The following is a 21,112-nucleotide window of genomic DNA, read 5'->3' on the forward strand; positions in this document are numbered from 1 at the left end:
TATTCTAAGATTATTGTCAGTCAAGGTGTTTTTGTAGGTGGTTGCTAAGGAACTACTATGTCGTTTTTAATGTGTTTTTTTAAGTTGCTAGAGTACTTCTAGACAGTTGCTAAGGTGTTTTAAGGGATTGCTTATGTACTTCTCAGAGTTCTCTACTGAAAAAAAAAAATTCAGCAGGGTTGCTGAGGAGATTTAAGTTGTTGGTGATTGGCTGCTAATGTGCTCATTTGTTTTCAAAAAAGTTACCAGGGTATTGCTAGGATGCTTTAAGGGGTTGCTACTATTTAGCTAAGGAGTTGCTGAGCAGTTAATATAATATAATAATATAATAAGATGTTGGTGAGGTGCTAATTAAGGTGAGATGCTAACTGTTAAAAGATGTTGCTAAGATGTTACATAGCTGCTATTGTGTTTTCAAAGAGGTTACTAGGGTATTGATAGGTGGTTGCTAATGGTTTTGATGGATTGCTGATGTTCTACAAAGTGGTTGCTGAGAAGTTATAAGATGTTGGTGGCGGCTAAGGTGTTATGTAGCTGCTAATGTGTTTTCAAAATGGATACTGGGGTATTGCTAGGTTTGTTGATAAGGTGTTCAAGTGATTGCAAGTAATAACATTTGGTTAGCATTAATCAAACAAACGGCACTTCACAAACACATATATTGAGTTTATTCAGAAGTCAGTAGTGGATTTGGAGCAGTCAATGTTATTGGTATATTTTTATGTGGTTTATACGCTTGATTGGTACAATGAGTTTTAGTTGTTTTCACCCCACATGACATACAACAACAAAACAATCCAAGATATATACGAACACCAGTACTGTCCCTCTCATTACAAATAAAAAGCCCTTTTTGGATAAAAATGCCAATTTCTTATATAAACTGTGAATAAAAAAGGATAAAACTGATGTACTTTCAAGAGAAATAAAAGAAACAATAAAATAAAAACATATATACAAACCTCTGTACACAAATGTGTATATGCTGAGAATAAAAATATCATGTAAAAATGAGAGAAAGAGGAATCTATGATTATGCGACACCACAGTGGCTGGAATTGGTCACGTGTCTCAATGATAATGTGCCTAAAAAAAGCATCTTCCCGCCAGAAACAACCTCAATTCATCTCAAGCTTTAGTTAAACATGCATCATCTGCCAAAAACACCCAGAATTCCCTGACTCCAGTAAAACTACATCTATATTTGCTGTCGTCTGGCGAGGTGTCAGCTGCTTTTCCGCTCTGGGTTTGCTCTGTCACCGGGGTCGAGGCTTTTGGACACTCAATGATCAGCTGTTATGAGCGAGGCTGATGTGAGGTATTCATCATGCCATTCTGTCAGGGATGTTGACGTAAAATCATTGGATGAGGGCCGATGTGGACGTCTCCATCTGACATTGCCATCTTCTCTCTTACTGGACGATTCCCGAGTCAATGGAGGTCTGTTTTCGAGTGGTCTTTGGAGGGGGAGGCGGAGGGGTCTTGCTGGGTAATGGGGGTGGAAGGTGCTGGAACAATATAAAAATAAGAGGAGAGTTTTAATAAACAAATGTAATTCTTCATTAGAAGAGTATGATCTGCAGCATGAGGCACAACTCTTAAAGGGATAGCTCTCCCAAAATTGTCATCAGAGTTTCTTTCTTCCATAAAATGCAAAATAAGATATTAGATAGAAATAATTCAATGGTGTCAGCAATGGCTGTGGACAATGTAAAACATGTATTGTATTCTGATGAGTACACCTTCTCTGACTTTACCACATCCGGAAGGGATATGAAGTGGAGAAGCCCCAAAAAAGCATTCCACCCTGTTAGATTTCGCTGTATTTGGCTGGCTTGTCCCCCCTCATGTCTGCCCTGACGCCCCGCACTCACATTACCTTCGAGCCTAGGCACGATTACGTCATCTATGCTGCGCTGTTCAGTAAGCGATTTTCGCTCAGCAGAGTGGAGATTGCTTTAGTTATATCGTTTAAGTTGTTTAATATGCAGTGACACAGTTAAATATTTCGCCAAACAGATCAGCCACTATTGACGCTTATAAACAGTCATAAAGTCCTCGTGCTGCAGGAATTAGGAGGTTTGCTGAAGGTGCAGCTGTCGTGCAGTGAGGGGTTTGCGTCTTTAATAAACTACGACAGTTTGCGTTCACAGTACAGTAAGAATGATTAATTAATCCATATGAAACAGTCACTTAAAAGTCACGTCTCGCTTTCAGTTTCGGGCTTAGGCGCGTTTTGCTCTTACACACAAGCGTACTGTGCCAAAGCCCAAGTGAACTGGGCTCTGGCCCACCTATTCTAACCGGGCCAGGGCAGGCCAAGTGAACCGTGCCTGAGCCCGATTCAGGGCACTCACACTTCTCAAACGATCTGGGAAACAGGCCTGGTTCGGATAGCATAGTTGTGAGTAGGCCCTAATTTATCAGAGGTCGCCACAGCGGAATGAACCGCCAAATATTTCGGCATATGTTTTACACAAAAGATTTCCTTCCAATGGGAAACACCCATACACCCACACACTCTCACACACACACACACACACACACACACACACACACACACACACACACACACACACACACACACACACACACACGATATTCCAATGCAATCTCACAGCAATTCGTAACTTTTTGATTTGGTGGCTAACTCATATGAATTCGTACAATCTAATTCGTACAATTTAATAAGATTTGATCATCACTCAATGGGGTTTGGGTGTAACGCCTCCTTTTTAAAATCCTAAAATTTTGTATGATTGAACTTGTACAAATTTGTACGAATTAGCCACCAAACTGACAAAAAGTAAAATACCCTGTGAGATCAGGCTGGATATACTATATATATGTATAGTATACAGCATTTAGAGCAATATATTATTGCAGAATGTAAGGAGAAACCCACACCAACACGGATGGAACATGCAAACTCTACACAGAAATGTCAACTGGCCCAGCCGGGACTTGAACCGGTAACCTTCTTGCTGTGAGGCGACAGTGCTAACCACTTAGACACCGTATTATAGATTATAATCCACAATGTTAGTATTACATATATTCATCAGTGTCACAAAATTCTTCAGAAATCATTCTGATCTGATTGTAAAGTTAGGGATTATATAAATAGGGATTATATTAAGTATATAATGAAAGGGTTTTTACTGTTAATTTGATCAGTTAAATTCAGTCTTGGAAAGCGGACATAATAGGAAAACCCTAAAATAATCTTATAGATCTCAAACTTCAAAAGTCCAATATTTGAGTGCAGAACTTGAGGCAGTTTCCAGCCTGCGCTCTGTAATTTCACATGAGCTCCAGCAGCTGCAGGAAGTTCAGGTTATGGGTTAATTAAGCGCTGTCTGGGATTTGAAAGAGAAAGCCCTGCAGTGTGTGTGTGAGAGAGAGACTCAGAGATGAGTGTTCACAGTGGCTCTGGTCAAGCAGTGTTTGAGCATCAGCTTCACACTCACCCTGACCGCTGTGATTCTGCTCGTTCAGACAGTCCTGTGTGTGTGTGTAAGTAAATACAGTGCATCTGTCTGCATCAGCACTGACCAGACACCTTATTAAGCACACCACTGCACTTCTACACTTGTCCTGCATGTATTGGCTGGAACACACTCAACCATGAGCGTCATGTCCTGCTGGGTCATAAATGAGGGTCACTTTACAACTGGTGTAAATTCAATCAGAGTTAAATGATAAAAGAAGGTGGTTGCTAAAGTAGCTACTAGCACACTTCTATTTTGCTATGGTGATTTCTGAGTGGTTTATGTTCTGGGTGGTCGCTAAGGTGCTCCGAGTCGTTGCTAGGTTGTTATTTGAGTGGTTGCTAGGGCACTGGGATGTAATTGCTAATTGTTGCATCCCAAACCGCCTACTTATAATACATCCTAAAAGTATGTATTATTTTTTGTGATGATGTTTTTGAGTGTGTAACTGAAGAGTAAATGAGATTTGGGATATACCACTTTCTTATTAACAGAACGTTATGTTGCTTAGTTACATGCTGTCCATCATCTCGACACATCATCCACATTTCTCTCATATTTAATTGCCTACTGTACAATAATGGAGATTAAAGGAGTAGGTTAATCTGCCATTCGTGATTCTTTCATGCAGAGAAACCTTCCACAATTATGCATTTGCTCTAGCGACAGATGCTTGAGGCCATGGTCTTTAGCCTCCTTGTTAGAGCAACTGACTCCCATGCGGAAGGTCGCCGGTTCGATCCCAGCTTGGAGCAGGTTAGGTGGTGTAGGACCGGCGGGGTTACATTGATGCCTTGACCCGGATGGGAGTGAGGTTTAGGGGTGGTAAGTGTAACGGAGGCTAGCTAGTAAGTGCTGTGCAAGTAAACCTCACTCCTCTGACCTCTAAAGGTGCTCTAGCGACAGATGCTAGAGGCCATATTCTTTGGCCTCCTTGATAGAGCAACTGACTTCCATGCGGAAGGTCGCCAGTACTATCCTAGCTTGGAGTGGGTTGGGTGGTTTAGGACTGGCGGGGTTACACATTCAGAGGTGAATGTCGAAACATGTCAGTATAAAAGTTCACATAATTGCTGCAGATAAAATATAATGCAGGAAACGTGACTTAAATATTAATTGAAGGTTCCATGAAATTAAAATAAAACGTTGTAGATGTTAGTATCAGTATTGTTCATTTTTAGGATGGCAATAGTTAGTGCACACTAAAACAGAGACACAATCCGCGGTGAGGAGATATAAAAAATGATATAAACATGTACAGCTTGTTGTTTGTCACTTCAGCCTGAATGGATCAACGGCTTTATTTACATCACCTCATACTTGAGTTTCAAATCTTGACCAATCAAATGCTCCCTAGTGTTTGACAAGCCCCGCCCTCTCCAAGACACTTTACATTTGATGCGCTTGAGCTCAACCACTCTCACTGACAGAGCGGGGATAAAACAAAAAGCTATTGGCTGTTTTTTAAAAAAGGGGAGGAGTGACACTATGTCCCACCCTCTCTTTACATTTCAGTTGAGATTACGTCAAACATAGAATAAAAATGCATATTTCAACAGGACCAATAACACTCATTCAAATATCTTTACCTAAGCTTCTCTACTTTAAACACATTTTACCCATGTTTGTAGTTCTAATTAAATTTATTTCAACGTGCAATGCATTGTGGGCAATATTAGTGCTTAGAATATGGACAGTCATACAATTCGAATTTCTACCTGATATAGTAGACATTGCATAGACTATATAGACCAGTAGTTGGGACATACTAATTTTATTACAATACTATTTAGGATGGATAGCATGCATATTGGGAAGTAAAATTTTATTTTGGGCTGCGTCCAAAATGGCATATTTTCATTCTATATAGTACACTAAAATCAGTATGCGAGCCAAGTTCGTGTGTCTAAACTCACAGAATTCGAAAAACGGTGTGCGAGAAGTACCCGGATGGCCTACTACTTCCGGCTAATAATTCAGGAGGACTAATGATTCTAACTTCAACTCTATGTAGTGAAGGACACCAAAAGCCACAAATTGATTGGTCAATTAGTGCCTCACGTGACCAATTTTTTATTATTACAGCTTTTCCAATTGGTAGGTAATACAGAGATTTTCATCTCCCCCAGAGTAAGAAAATCTCTAGCTGTACCCGCTGGTGTGGTGGTGGTGGAGGGGGTGTGGTCGGACTGGCCAGATCTGAGTTGTCAATAATTCAAATATCTTTACCTAAGCTTCTCTACTTGACGGTTAGTCTTGTGCATGCGCTAAGAGTTTTTTTAAACTCTTAGCGCATGCTAAGTAGTTTTTTTAAACACTCTTTAGCCATGTTTGTAGTTCTAATCAAATTCATATCAATGTGCAATGCATTGTGGGCAATATTTGCGGTTAGAATACGGACAGTCATACATTTTAAATTTCTACCTGATATAGTAGACATTATATAGACTATATAGTCCAGTAGTTGGGAAATACTAATTCTATTTCAATACTATTTAGGGTGGCTAGCGTGCATATTGGGAAGTGGAATTTAATTTTAGGCTGCGTTTGAAATGGTATACATTAGGGGTGCCACGATTTCGATTTGTAATCGAAATCGATCGAAATGTATGCTCAATTTCGATTATCGAATCAAAAAATAGAATTGTCGATGCTGCCACGCCCCCATGTCACGTCAGCTTGGCTTGCCAAGCAGGAAAATAACAGGCTTGTTGAAGCAGGAGACCCAGGAGACAGAACTTAAACCCTCTCCTCTTTCAATGAAGTCGCCGGTGTTTAAGCATTTTGGATTTCCAGTGAGTTATGTTGACAACGTTCGTGTTGTCGACAAAAAAAAAAACACAGTTTTGCAAGCTCTGCTATGTACGTATTACGTACGGTTCATTCGATAGACAACACCGGCATCGCGATCCTCCGCCCGCCCCCGTTGCAAATCCGCTCGCGAAAAGTACACACTCAGGCCCTGTTTACACTGTCTTTGTTTTTAAATGGCATTTTAGAACGACAACGATTTGACATCCACAGTGGCGTGTGGCATTTCTGAGCAGCCCTCCTTCCTCTCTACCTCTGAAAATGCACATCACGTGACCACACAGACACAGACGCACACAGCCATGCGCTCCAGACAGCAGGTCCAGGCAGTCAGAGGACTGCTTCAATCTTTCACTCACTTGTACTTAGTCATTTTAGCGAACACCTCAGATACTGTTGGCTGGTTCCTGTTGGTTGTGCGTCTTTTTAACCGACGCCATTATAACGACACAGATCACTGCCTATTCACGAGTCCCGCAGAAAAAGAGATTGACAGGTGGTAATTATGTGTGTATCTTGCCTTTATTCATTTACTGTATGATTTGTTTATGGGTAAAACAAAGACCATGCAGGTCTGGTAGTTTAAACGGTAGGCTACAAATAATTAATTAATTATTCATAATGGAAAATCGAATCGAATCGTGCATTTAGAATCGAAAATGTAATCGAATCGAGGATTTGGAGGATCGTGACACCCTTAGTATACATGCATTCTATATAGTACACTAAAATCAGTATGCGAGCAGAGTAGTACGTCTGAATTCATAGAATTCGAAAAACAGTGTGTGAGAAGAACCCGGATAAACTACTACTTCCGGTGAGATTCTGTAGTGTGCATAAGATATTCGCTATGCTTTTCAAATATTTCTCAAATGATGTTTAACAGAGAAAGGAACTTTTCACAGTATTTTCTATAATATTTTTTCTTCTGGAGTAGGTCTATACGGAGGGGGGATTGGTCATTTTGTGCCTCACGTGACCAATTTTTTATCATTACAGCTTTTCCAATGGTAAGTAATAAAGAGATTTTCATCTCTGAGAAAAACAGTAGTTGTACCCGCTGGTGTGGTGGTGGTGGAGGGGGTGTGGTCGGACTGGCCAGGTCCGAGTTGTCCATCAGGTTTCCATAGTCACCCATGCTGCTCTTGACAGGCAGTGGGGGCGGGGTTTCCCCCTTATCTGCATAACTCGTGCCATTCAGCTCCAGATCTGCATAGAAACAACATGCAGAGCTGTTTAGACTAACACAAAGACACTGAGATCAGCAAAACATAGTATATTGATAGTTCTGATTCTGGTTGTTGAACATTCAAATACTGTAAAACATGCTGTGTTCCACAGAATTCCTTAATGTTGCCCTAACACAAATCTTTTGAAAAAATTTGTGTGAATTGAACATAAAACAATAGACGAATTACCAACTTACGTCACACGGGTCCCCGGTTGCAAAAACAGGACAGGCTAAAATGGGAAAAATGTTGTTTTGTGCGGTAGGATGCCGAATACGAGTCCAAAAATAGAAAACGTAACTTTTACCATACACCACACACTGCTTTAATACCGACTGCAGACGTCTTTGGCTAAATGGGAGCTGAATGAAGTGAGGAGCTAATTAGAAATGCTGGACTCTGCAGTTTTCATGTCATATCAGGTCAGTTCACGCTATGCTGAATCATACACATCACTCGTTTTTGATTGCAGAAATGATTTCAGCAAAAAACAGTTATGGTGAATTAAAGTGCGGACACTGAAGAATGAAACGTGAAAGTTACATTTATTAAGGTAAAGTTGGTTTTATATTCACACATTCATTCAGTTACAACTTGTGACAAACTCCCTATACTGTTTACCACGGCACCTTGAATATTCGTTCTGAAATAACCAGCAAGTGTGACTTGAAAAAACACATTAACACAGTTTATTTGACTGTGAACATGTTGTACTTTGATAGTCATTGGCTGCTAATAAGATTTCGCTATTTAAAGTTTGCAAATAGTACTTTAATAAAATTATATTGTTAAGGAGAAAGTCCGAATGTGCGAATATAAAACTGACTTTACCTCGTTCACATATCCTGCCGTACAGGTGCAGTTCACTGTCAGAATTCAGTCGTTTTGCGTGTTGGTGATTAATTACCCGGGCCTTGTATAACATTAACTCCGTCTTCTTTCCTTGTCTTTGGCTAAGCAGAATCTCGGCTTTTAGCTCTACATAGTGTTGAATCTGGTCATCATGGAGCATTATTTCTTGCACATGACCACACAGAACATCATTGTTGGCATCCAAAGACTTGTAGACCTTTAACTTCTCTCTGGTGAAATCACTTGGAGCTTCAATGAGATTGTATATTTGGGGCTGGATGCTTGGTCATTTCGTCTTATCCAATATCCATTGGGTGGGTGCTATCGCAAATGGACCGGTCAGACGAACGCCGCTCACTTTAACGTTAATTTTGCCGAATCACTGTCCGACGAGCTGTTATAATATGCTGAAAGCATTATGTAAATAATATATATAATGTGTAATCAATATTTCATAGTTCTAAGACAACAACAAACTCTGCACCGCATCTGATGTCATTCCCTTGTTGTAAATGCTAGCGCTCCCGGTTTTTTTCTGCCACCTCCCTGCGCGCATCCTGAATGTTTACAAACATGGTGATTGGTCTATAGGGTATACGCACAGCTAGGGCTTTTCAGCCAATGATAAACTTCCGGTGAAAGCTTACGGTGCTTTCACACCTATACTTTTGTTTCGGAACCCGTCTCGTGTCCCCAGTTAGTGCGGTTCGTTTGACATATGTAAATCCAGCAAACGTGCTCGAATCCGCACCAAAACAACTGGTCTGATATCGCCTGAATGAGGTGGTCTCGGCTCGATTAAAACAAACTCTGGAGCAGGGTAGTGTTAGCTTTGCAACTAAAAAGATGCAGAACATTGCTCAAAAGTAACGTTAGACATGAGAAAAACGCATTTAGACATGACACTTTTTGAAATTATTAAACTGTGTGTAAATGTGAAATGTGCTGTTGGAGGAGGACTCTGCATTCATTCTCTGCTGAATAAACTAGCGCCGAGATGACGACACGCAGTGCAAACTCAGTATTCAGACAGAGGGCTGAACCCATGGGACGGTAAACGCCTCGCAAAGCCTGAATCCATTACACAACTTCACAAGCAGCGAGAGGGAGAGCAGATCAGACACGCTTTCATCCCAGTTATTAACACCTCTGCATTCTGCCAGAGTCCTCCGCTTCACATCACCGCATTACATCTGTGTGTCATCACAATACAGCAGTTAACGTCATCAAACGTGTGATGAGTTGCATTCAATTCAATGAGGGAAATGAAGAAAAGTATTCAGAATGAAAAATGTCCACAACATGTGCTAATACTAAAAATAAAATAAGCAATAAGAAAATAACAATGCACATGGTATCACATGCATAGTTACTCAAAAGTTTGTGTTCTACAAAAATGTTCCATCAAGAACGCACAAAATGTGAAAATATACTTTCAAAGATGGAAAACGTTTGTAAAATATTATATGATGAACATTTATATTAAATAAAAACATTAAATATAATAATTTTCTTAATATTAATTATTTTGATTTCATAAGAATATTGTGTTTCTAAAGCATTACAAACCTCATAAATACATTTATGAATAACCAATTTTGCAAATCTGATTGATTTATGTAACTTTTTATTGTATTTTTAGCCAAATCGATTAATGTATATACACTGACTGGCCACTTTATTAGGAACACCTGTCCAACAGCTCGTTAATGCAAAATTCTAATCAGCCAATCAGACTGCAGCAACTGAATGAATTTATGTATGTAGACATGGTCAAGACGATCTGCTGCAGTTCAAACCAAGCATCAGAACGGGGAAGAAAGGTCATTTAAGTGACTTTGATTGTGGCACAGTTGTTGGTACCAGACAGGCTAAACTGAGTATTTTCGAAACTGCAGATTTACTGAGATTTTCACGCACAACCCTCTCTAGGGTTCACAGAGAATGCCTTGTTGATGCCAGAAGTCAGAGGAGAATGGCCAGACTGGTTTCAGCTGATAGAAAGGCAACAGTAACTCAAACAAGCACTCGTTACAACCGAGGTCTGCAGAAGAGCATCTCTGAACACACAACATGTCCAGCCTTTAGGCAGATGGGCTACAACAGCAAAAGACCACACCGGGTGCCACTCCTGTCAGCTAAGAACAGGAAACTGAGGCAAAAATTCACACAGGCTCACTAAAATTGGACAATAGAAGATTGGAGAAACCTTGCCTGGTCTGAGGAGTCTCAATTTCTGCTGCGACATTCGGATGGTAGGGTCAAAATTTGGTGTCAACAACATGAAAGCATGGATCCATCCTGCCTTGTATCAACGGTTCCCGCAGGTGGTGGTGGTGTAATGTGTGGGGGATTTTCTTGACAGACTTTGGGCCCTTTAGTACCAATTAAGCATTGTGTCAACACCACAGCCTACCTGAGTATTGTTGCTGACCATGTCCATCCCTTTATGACCTCTGATGGCTACTTCAAGCAGGATAACATAGTATGTCAGGATAACAGTAGGATGTCATAAAGCGCGAATCATCTCAGACTGGTTTCTTGAACATGACAATGAGTTCACTGTACTCAAATTACCAGATCTCATTCCAATAGAACACCTTGGGGATGTGGTGGAACGGTAGATTCGCATCATGGATGTGCAGCCGACAAATCTGCAGCAACTGTGTGATGCTATCATGTCAATATGGAGCAAAATCTCTGAGGAAAATTTCCAGTGCCTTGTGAAATCTATACTACGAAGGACTATGGCAGTTCTGAATGCCAAAGGGGGTCCAACCCAGTACTAGTAAGGTGTGCAGGTGTACCTAATAAAGTGGCCGGTCAGTGTAAATTTTTTTTTTCTTTTTACAAACATTATACAAAATCTAACAGGCTCTAAACTAAAAATCTGAAAAGTAAAATAAATAATTTTTTTTAAAAATTAGCTATTTTAGTTTTTTTTTTTTAATCTCAGCATCAGTTCTGACAAAATATCACAAGGATGATATGTAAAACTAAAATTTAAACCATGGACATCGTTAAAACGCCTACTCGTTTAAAAAGGCCTAGATTTAAAGAGAATGGCCAAATGAGAACTTTTCTGTCATAAACTAGTAAAAAACTAGTTTAACTAAAAAAAAAAAAAAGAAAGAAAGAAAGTGAAACCCTGCAAACAGATTTAATACAGGAATGGAGAAAAAAGCGCTCTTTTATTGTCAGCCGTCAGTCAGCACCTGCTCTTTTTTCCTGGTCATTGCACCTTTTACCGTTTGCAGTATAAATGAAGACAATCGGATACGAGTCACTTTAAAAGATGATGTAAGCAGGTCAGCAAAAAAATCAGATACAGTCACAAAATCGCAATTCAAGATCTGCAGTTTAAATGCAGCCTAAGAAACAGTGAAAGGAGCAGGAAGTTATTTTAAACATACTTATAGATTAAACTGTAGCCACTCCCACTTATTAACGATGGGCGGAGCTTCTCTTATAATCTATCCTTGTTTGCTTTGGTTACCCCAATGCATCATATTTCCAGCTACAGCTTAAAAGGTGAGCTTAAACAGTGATCAGTATGGTAATTATGAAACGTACTGGATCCAGACAGCAGGCTGAACTGTAGTTTGGCCCGTGGGGTGATGGGTGGAGGAACGCTGGGCACAGACTGGTTAGCAGGGGCTCCTGGAGAAACCGAGAGTCTCTTCTCCCCCAGCAGGTTGATCACTTGACTCTTCGGCCTCTGGGGCCTCAATGGACTGATCTGAAAACAGTAAAAAATACAGAATAAACCAAGAGAGTACAGCACTTCTGCCTGTTCAGAGGCCTGAGATGCCATGAAGTAGACAAGCACGATGAAAACAGCGAAGAAATAATGAATACAGGAGTAAAGAAGAACAGGTTAAACAGACCAAGAGCATTTACATCAGCATACAGGTTTATCTGATGCATAATTCAGAGCGCTTATGAATTATTCCTGCTGAAAATGACCATCATTAATTTACGATCCGGTTGAATGAACTACACAGGCAGGATTCAGCATTTCTCAGAGTATAAAGTTGAACTGGCAGATATATATTCTGTATGGGGAATAAAGCAATGTTTACAGTATTGCAGAGTGTGAATGTAAACATCAGCAGCTATTATATATATATATATATATATATATATATATATATATATATATATATATATATATATATATATATATATAAAAAAGTAATTGTGTAATCTGTAATTTAATTATATTTTTTATTTTTATTTTAAGATAGTGTGAAAAGATAAATTTAAGGATAAAAACAAATTAGTGGATAGAAAACTATTAGGCCAAAGTGTCTGAAGTGTTGAGAGTTCAGAATCATCACAGAAAAGAATAAAAATATCAGATTAATTTTTATTTTTTTACATTTTAAGTTTTTTAAATGTGGATTTTTTTTTCCTTGACTAAAATAATTCAAATAATACAAAAGTAATTTACGATAATGTGCAATAGGATTAGAAACATGCATTAAAATGTAATAACTTTTAACAAAATATTTAATCTAAATGTAAAAAATTAAATATGTATTTTAAAGCACAAATTAACATTAACAAATAATTTTATTGTATTTATAAGCTTTGTTTTACCTGAAATGCATGAATGGGACCAACACGATCTCACTTGTATTTTGACATTGTATTTAGAAAAATTAAAAGTAGAGATTTACTTATATTTAATATTCTTTTTTACGTATTTATGATCATCTTTATGGGTTTTATTTCATTTGAAAGAAACAATTTATTGTATATAAACAATATATATTCTTTGTATAATATATATATATATATATATATATATATATATATATATATATATATATATATATATATATATATATATACTAACATAAAAATAACTAGTATATAAATTTAATAACACTAACAAACTATTTTATTTAAATTTTTACGAATTTATTTGTAAAACACATTAAATAATGTTATTTTATTTTAAGCTTTGTTTTATCTATAATGCATGAAATTTCTCTTTTCTTAATGTCTCTATTATAATATTCAACATTTCAAATGAATATAAATATGTATTTTTAAATCCAAAAAACGTAAATGTTATTTAATTTCTAGCTTTATTTTATCTAAAATGCGTGAAATTGCAGACTATTAATGCAATATGAAATATTTCAAATTAATATAAATATGTATTTTTAAATAAAAATAACATTAAAAAACATTATATTAATTTTAAGCTTTATTTGATCTAAAATGCATGAAATTTCAGACAATTATATATAAATATTGTAATACTAAATGTCAAATTAAAATAAATATGTATTTTAAAATCCAATTGACATTAAATCATGTTATTTTAATTTTAAGCTTTATTTAATTAAAAATGCATTAAATTTCTCAAAATTAATACAATTACATTAAATAATAATAATAAATCATTTAATATTATAGAATAATATTAAAAACTTCAAAATAATATAAATGCATATTTTCAAATCCAAATGATCATTAAATGTTATTTTTAATTTTTAGCTTTATTTTACTTTCAAAAATATTTTTGTCAGAAATTTCATGCATTTTAAGACTATATATATATATACATACAGTCAAGCCCATAATTTCTTCCTACAACTGCTAAACTCTGACTTAAAGTTACTTTTATTTAACCTAAACGTTTTTTTGAGCAAAAGGATTCTACCAAAAGATTATATGATGGTTGTGGAAAAAAAAAAAAAAAAATATATATATATATATATATATATATATATATATATATATATATATATATATATATATATATATATATATCAGCTTTTATTTAAATTTGAACAAAAACTTTATATTAAAAAAAACTGTATATAACATTTGTGTGTGTGTGTGAGTGTGTGTGTGTGTGTGTGTGTGTGTGTGTGTGTGTATGTGTGTGTGTGTGTGTTTGTGAATGAAACTGCAGTTACATTTATCACAAGAATTCTTTGGCATCAGCTAAGGACAAAAAGAAAATGTTGTTTAAAAAAAAAAAAAAAAAGAGAGTAAAAACAGAAGCAGGCAGGTTTGTTCTCCACATGACAGATGGACCAGGCAGTAAAACAGATTTTCCAGCTCTGTCTTTTTCTGCGGACAGTGAATAGTCGAGGTCAGTGGCCTTTAGAAAGGGGTCAAGGTCATTATAGTGATTTATAAAAGACGATCCATCCACAAGGCGCAGTAATTACATGCGCTAGTTTTTGTGTATGCAGAAGAGCAAGGTTACGTGTTTCTCTCACAATGACACATTAGTCAGAGAAGTCAAAGAGGCTCTGAATGGGTCAATTTATTCTAATTAAGAGCTGTTTGTTCTAGATCTGCTGTGGCGCTCGCTCGAAATCACAGAGCTTGAAGAGGATCACATGAGCAGATCCAGACACGTGTCTCAATTCACACACAGCCTCCAGAAGATAGGAAAAACACCATCCATTATAAGCCATGAAAGACTTCTGCTTCACTTGTGTGCTGTGATCAAAAGGGAGAATCTGACGCTAACATAATGTAATACAGCATTTATTAAAGGATGACTTTTATGTCAGATAAAGGGGTTAGAAAACAAAAATAAAGCGATTTTCAAACATGAAAACAATGAAGCTTCTGAGCCCAAACTAATGAGCAGTTATTATAAACTTTAGTATGGCAGCCTATTGTTTTATATGCTTTATATGCAGATTAAGTTTAATTTTAAGATCTTTTTTTTACACTCATTGAACTAAAAATGTTTTTAAAATATTTTTTATACTGAAAGACACAATTGAAACAATATTTCAAACTATTTCATTTCTAAAAAAAATCTAAATTAAGATTGATTTAATCTTAACATTCATGTATGTGGGGTGGCGCTGTCACCTCACAGCAAGAAGGCTGGGTCAGTTGGTATTTCTGTGTGGAGTTTGAACTGTATAACTTTGGTCAAATGTTTTGGGTATCCTTTTACAAGCTTCTGACAATAGTTTGAAGGATATTTGGCCCATTCCTCCTGACTGAATTGGTGTAACTGAGTCAGATTTGTAGGCTGTCTTGCTCGCACAAGCTTTTTCAAATCTGCCCACAAATTTTCTATAGGATTGGGATCAGGGCTTTGTGATGGCCACTCCAAAACATTCATTCTGTTGTCCTTAAACAACTACCTTTAACTAGTTAGGCAGTATGCTTGGGGTCATGGTCTGTTTAAAAGACCCATTTGTGGCCAAGTTTTAATTTCCTGGCTGATGTCTTGAGATGTTGCTTCAGTATTTCTACATTCTGTTCTTTCTTCATGATGCCATCTATGCTGTAAAAGTGGACCAGTCCCTTCTGCAGCAAAACAGCCCCACAACATGATGCTGCCGGCCCTCATTCTCCACAGTTGGGATGGTGTTCCTAGGCTTGTAAGCTTTCCCCTTTGTCTTCCAGATGTCATTATAGCCAAAGAGTTCAATCTTAGTTCCATCAGACCACAAGACATGTCTCCAACAATAATTTTTTTTCCCAGTAGCTAATTGTAATCTGGCTTTTTTTGTTGATTCTGGCTTGTTGATTTCTCCATGTTGTCACACAAGGAAGCAGTGTGTTTGAGGTTTTCCTTAAAAACTATTCTACAATTGTGCCTCCAATAAACTCAAATGCTGTCAATTAGCCAATCAGAACCAATCAGAAACTTACAAAACCTTGACACCATCATCTGAGCCTTTTCAGAAGCATAAAAATCTTATTGTATGCAAACTTGACTTTCAAGAAAAGTTATAACAATTTCTCAAAAATATCTCTCATTATTCTGCTATTAAGCAGAACAGAAGCAAATGTAATAATACTAACTCACCTAAAAGAGAAAAAGTTTAGTCACACATTAACATCTGCCACATTAAATGGTTATGTGCCTTTTCTACAGTGTATGCAAACTTCTGCTTTCAACTGTGTGTATATAAATATATATATATATATACAGTTGAAGTCAGAATTATTAGCCGCCGTGTTTGTTTTATCCCCAATTTTTATTCAACGGAGAGAAGATTTTTTTCAACAAATTTCTAAACATAATAGTTTTAATTACTTATTTCTAATAACTGGTTTATTTTATCTTTGCCATGATGACAGTAAATAACATTTGACAAGATATTTTTCAAGACAATTCTATGCAGCTTATAGTGACATTTAAAGGCTTAACTAGGTTAACTAGGCAGGTTAGGGTAATTAGGCAAGTTATTGTATAACAATGGTTTGTTCTGTAGACTAACGAAAAAAATATATAGCTTAAAGGGGCTAATAATATTGACCTTAAAATGGTTTTAAAAAAATTAAATACCGCTTTTATTCTAGCCAAAATAAAACAATTAAAACTTTCTCCAGAAGAAAAAAATATCAGACATACTGTGAAAATGTCCTTGCCCTGTTAAACATAATTTGGGAAATATTTAAAAAATAAAATAAATAAATCAAAAGGGGGCTAATAATTCTGACTTCAACTGTATATAGTCTGTCCATATCTGACAGAATGACCTGTATGTGCATGAGTTAGAACATCTCCTGACCGTCTCTGACAGAATGACAGCCTCATTGGCCTGCAAAGGAATGTCGGCCGTCTTCAGCTCTTTATCGAACAGCTCCTGGTGTTTGCTGTTCCTCTTCTCCTTCTTCTTCTCCTTTCTGTCTTTCTCAGGCTCGTCTCGGTCCAGTTTATCCTGAGACTTAAAGTGCTGCTTCTTTGGCAGGAGAGGCTCCAAGGCAAATCTAGGAAGAGGAAGAGAGAAGAAAACTCAAGTCAAGAGGATGGAGAGATTTATTGGATCAGACGCCTGCGCTCTTTAATATCACACAGCAGTCTCTTATCAAGTCTTCAGCAAATATTAGCACTCGTTTGACATTTAGCTTCAACTTTCAACTCAAAAAAGCACATTTCTGGTCTACAGTCTCCAGTGTCATGGCAACCAAGAGTATCAGTCAATTGAAAATGATGAATTGTATTTCTATAACGTGGTATTTCTGAGATCAAGGCTCAAGAAAAGAGCTTGTTTTACTTTTATCCTGCTCAACTGAACTTTTCATATCTGTCTCTCAAAAATAAATAAACAAATAAAACAGTTTATAAATAAAAAGGTCTTCATTTAAAATAACTAAATTCAGTATATGCACTCACAGGTATTTGCAAAAATATTAGCATTTTTTATCTGCCAGAATCTTCCTTTTTAAACATGTTTTAAACAAATAAACAAACAAAATAAATAAATAAATAAATAAATGCAATATCAAAAAGTTAAATAAAAAATAATTACTTGTACTCATTTTTACCAACTATATTTTGTCATCGCAAACAAGTATATTAGTTAATTGAAAATGATCAATTATATCACTATAACATGTTATTTTAGAGATTACAGCTCAAGAAAAGATATAATTGTTCTTCCCGGTCAATTGAACTTTACATATTGTGCCTCAAAAAAAAAAAAATAATAATAATAATAATAAAAATAAATAAATAAATAAATAAATAAATAAACAAAAAAATAAAAAATAAATTAAAAATAAAAAGGTCTTTATTTAGAATAAGTCAATTTAGTATATGCACTCACAGGTATTTGCAAATATATTAGCATTTTTAAACTGTCAGAAAAAAACATCTAGTTTTTCCTTTTTAAACATGTTTTAAGCAAAATAAATAAATAAATAAATAAATAAATAAATGCAATATCAAAAAGTTAAATAAAAAATAAATTACTTGTACTCATTTTTACCAACTATATTTTGTCATCGCAAACAAGTTTATATCTCCATTACATGTTATTTTAGAGATTACAGCTCAAGAAAAGATATAATTGTTGTTCCTGGTCAATTGAACTTTTCATATTGTGCCTCAAAAATAAATAAATAAATAAATAAAACAGTTTATAAATAAAAAGGTCTTCATTTAAAATAAATCAATTCAGTATATGCACTCACAGGTATTTGCAAATATATTAGCATTTTTAAACTGTCAGAAAAAACATTTAGTTTTTTTCTTTTTAAACATGTTTTAAGCAAAATAAATAAATAAATAAATGCAATATGAAAAACTTAAATAAAAAAATAAATTTACATTTACACATTTTTATTAATTATATTTTGTCATCGCAAACAAAGCCTATTAGTTAATTAAAAATGTAATCAATTATATCTCTATAACATGTTATTTCAGAGACTACAGCTCAAGAAAAGAGATAATTGTACTTCCTGGTCAACTGAACTTTTTATATTGTGATGGAAAAATAAATAAATCAATAAAACTGGTTTAAAAAAAAAAAAACAATTAACATATCAATAAACGCACTCACAGATACAGATACACAAACATATTAGCATTTTCAATCTGCCAGAAAAAAAAAAACTGTTAATATTTAATTTAATAAAAAAATTGTTTTTTCCTCTTCAAAAATGTTAAAAAGAAAACAAAAAAAAATGATATCAAAAAGTAAAACAATTTTATTTGTACAAATTTTACTTGTGCTAACTTTTACTAATTATATTTTGTCATGACAACCAAGCGTATCAGTTAATTGAAAATGATGAACTATATTTCTATAATGTGCTATTTCTGACATCACGGATCAAGAAGAGAGCTTTTTTTCACTTTTGCTCAATTGACCTTTCCATATGTGTGCCTCCCTGCATACAATAAACTACATTAAATTACTAATTATATTCCGTCATGGTGACCAAGCGTATCAGTTAACCGAAAATGATAAACTATATTTCTATAATTTCAATTTTTCAACTAAAGAAGGCTACTTTAGGTCAATCGCACATGTTCAATACAAAAAATGAGTAAGAAATGAATGTCAGTTAATAATAATGCATGAAATCTGGTGACACTGATAAATATGATGTGGCGACATTTGATAAACATAAATATCATTAAAAGATAAATGGTCTATACATGGCCATTTATAAATGGAAAGTAATTGAGTTACATATTGGTTAGTTCTTTTCAGATAAAGCAATTATAAAAGTAATCTTAATACATGCTTAATGATGCAATTATTCCTAATTTTTATTATTTATTAACAATATTTTTGAAGTAACTATGTAAACCATACACTAAAATTATCCAGTAAATTAAGAGTTTTCTGTATTTTGTCACTCATGTTGTTGTTATTTATTTTCCCTCATTTATTTCAGCTTTTGAATTTCATTATGGGACCTTGATCGTTCTTCTAACAACTTCTAATCATGAAAAGTTTGAAAAAGTGACTTTTATGAACATTTTTAATAGTTTAAAGTGATATATTGTCTGGTTTGTTGTTGTATATTACGCTACAAAAACCTTGTAATAAACTGCCAGCACATTTACTGTTATTTTGCTTATTTCTCTGTACATTATTTCTTATACATTATATTATTTCAAATTAGGGCTGCTTGATTCTTGGAAAAATCCTAATCATGATTTTTTTGGTCATAACTGTAATCACGATTATTCAAAATGATTATCAGGTGAAGTCAAAATTATTAGCGCTCCTGAGAATTGTTTTTTTAAATAAATATTTCCCAAATTATGTTTAACAGAGCAAGGAATTTTAATGGTATTTCCTATAATATTTTTTTCTTCTGGAGAAAGTCTTATTTGTTTTATTTTGGCTAGAATAAAGGCAGTTTGAAATATTTTGAAACCTATTTTAAGGTCAATATTATTAACCCCTTTAAGCTATATATTTTTGATTGTCTGCAGCAGAAACTACTGTTATACAATGAATTAAGCCTTTGAATCTGAATACTAGTATCTAGTAAATATCTAGTATCTAGTAAAATATTATGTGCTGCCATCATGACAAAGATAAAAGATATTAATTATTAGTAATGAGTTATTAAAACTATTATGTTCCGAAATGGGTTGAAAAAAAAAATGTCTCTCCATTAAACAGAAATGGGGAGGGGGGAGAAATAAATACAAATATAATTGAATAAAAATATAAAACAAACTGTGCTTTAAGTATCTTCACTGACAAATAAATAAATAAATAAAACTTTAGCTACAAAAGTCCTTCAGTCAAAAGCAGTGAGGGATTTTCCCCTTTTATTGTTTAATTAACGATAAAAACAGGCGGCAAAAGGAAAATTGCGCACTGTCACTTTAAGGGTTTCTCTTTCGCGTGTCTTTTGATTCTCAATTCGTTTGTTTATTACACAAATGAGGGTTATTCTAAATAATGACTAAACACCACAGTTTGACACCTACTTGACCATTAAACCGCTCACGTTTAGATGTGTGCGCTCTGCTCGTCTCAGTGTGCGAATGAGACCGAATGGTGACCTCATGCTTCTGACTTTGTGCGCCACACACACACACACACAGAAGCATGCGGCCTCGCTCGCACTTTTAAGAGCAACATATGTGTACAACTGGAAAGGGGGCGGTATACAATGCAATGATCGTTTATCTCGATTAATGTTTTTTCATAATCATTAGAAGCCAAAATCGAAATCAAAATCGGATTTTCGATTAATTGCACAGCCCTAATTCAAATGTCATTAAAAGTTACTTTGTTAAACTGTAGAGTTGAATTTTCAATACCCAAAGTCCACAGCACACAGATCAATACCCCATGATGCAATTCACAACCTAAATAAATGAGCAGGAAACACTTGCGAATCACACAATATGGAACCCTTTAATCACCAGATATTTTTTACAGTGTAGACAGAGTCCCAAAAACTTGCATCATCACTATTGGATTTCAGCTCCAAACCCCAGGACAAACTCGTTTCTTTAAATTG

The 21,112-nt window shown here is 35.3% G+C and overlaps 1 protein-coding gene across 4 annotated transcripts in view; it reads right to left on the reverse strand.

The window, feature by feature from the left end:
- Positions 1 to 645: 645 nt before the first annotated feature.
- Positions 646 to 21,112, reverse strand: part of dock1 (dedicator of cytokinesis 1) — a 502,920-nt gene continuing 482,453 nt past the window's right edge. For 2 of the 4 annotated variants that reach the window (XM_087275373.1, XM_087275372.1), the window contains exons 49-52: positions 16,900 to 17,098; positions 11,957 to 12,122; positions 7,360 to 7,511; positions 646 to 1,508 (exon numbers count right to left, since the gene is read on the reverse strand). In XM_087275373.1, coding sequence (XP_087131499.1) covers positions 1,413 to 1,508; positions 7,360 to 7,511; positions 11,957 to 12,122; positions 16,900 to 17,098 — 613 coding nt within the window. In that variant the 3' untranslated portion in view covers positions 646 to 1,412. 4 annotated transcript variants of the gene reach the window in all.

The sequence above is a fragment of the Danio rerio genome, chromosome 12 (assembly GCF_052040795.2).
Source record: "Danio rerio strain M-AB ecotype USA chromosome 12, GRCz13ab, whole genome shotgun sequence".
Taxonomy (NCBI): Eukaryota; Metazoa; Chordata; class Actinopteri; order Cypriniformes; family Danionidae; genus Danio; species Danio rerio.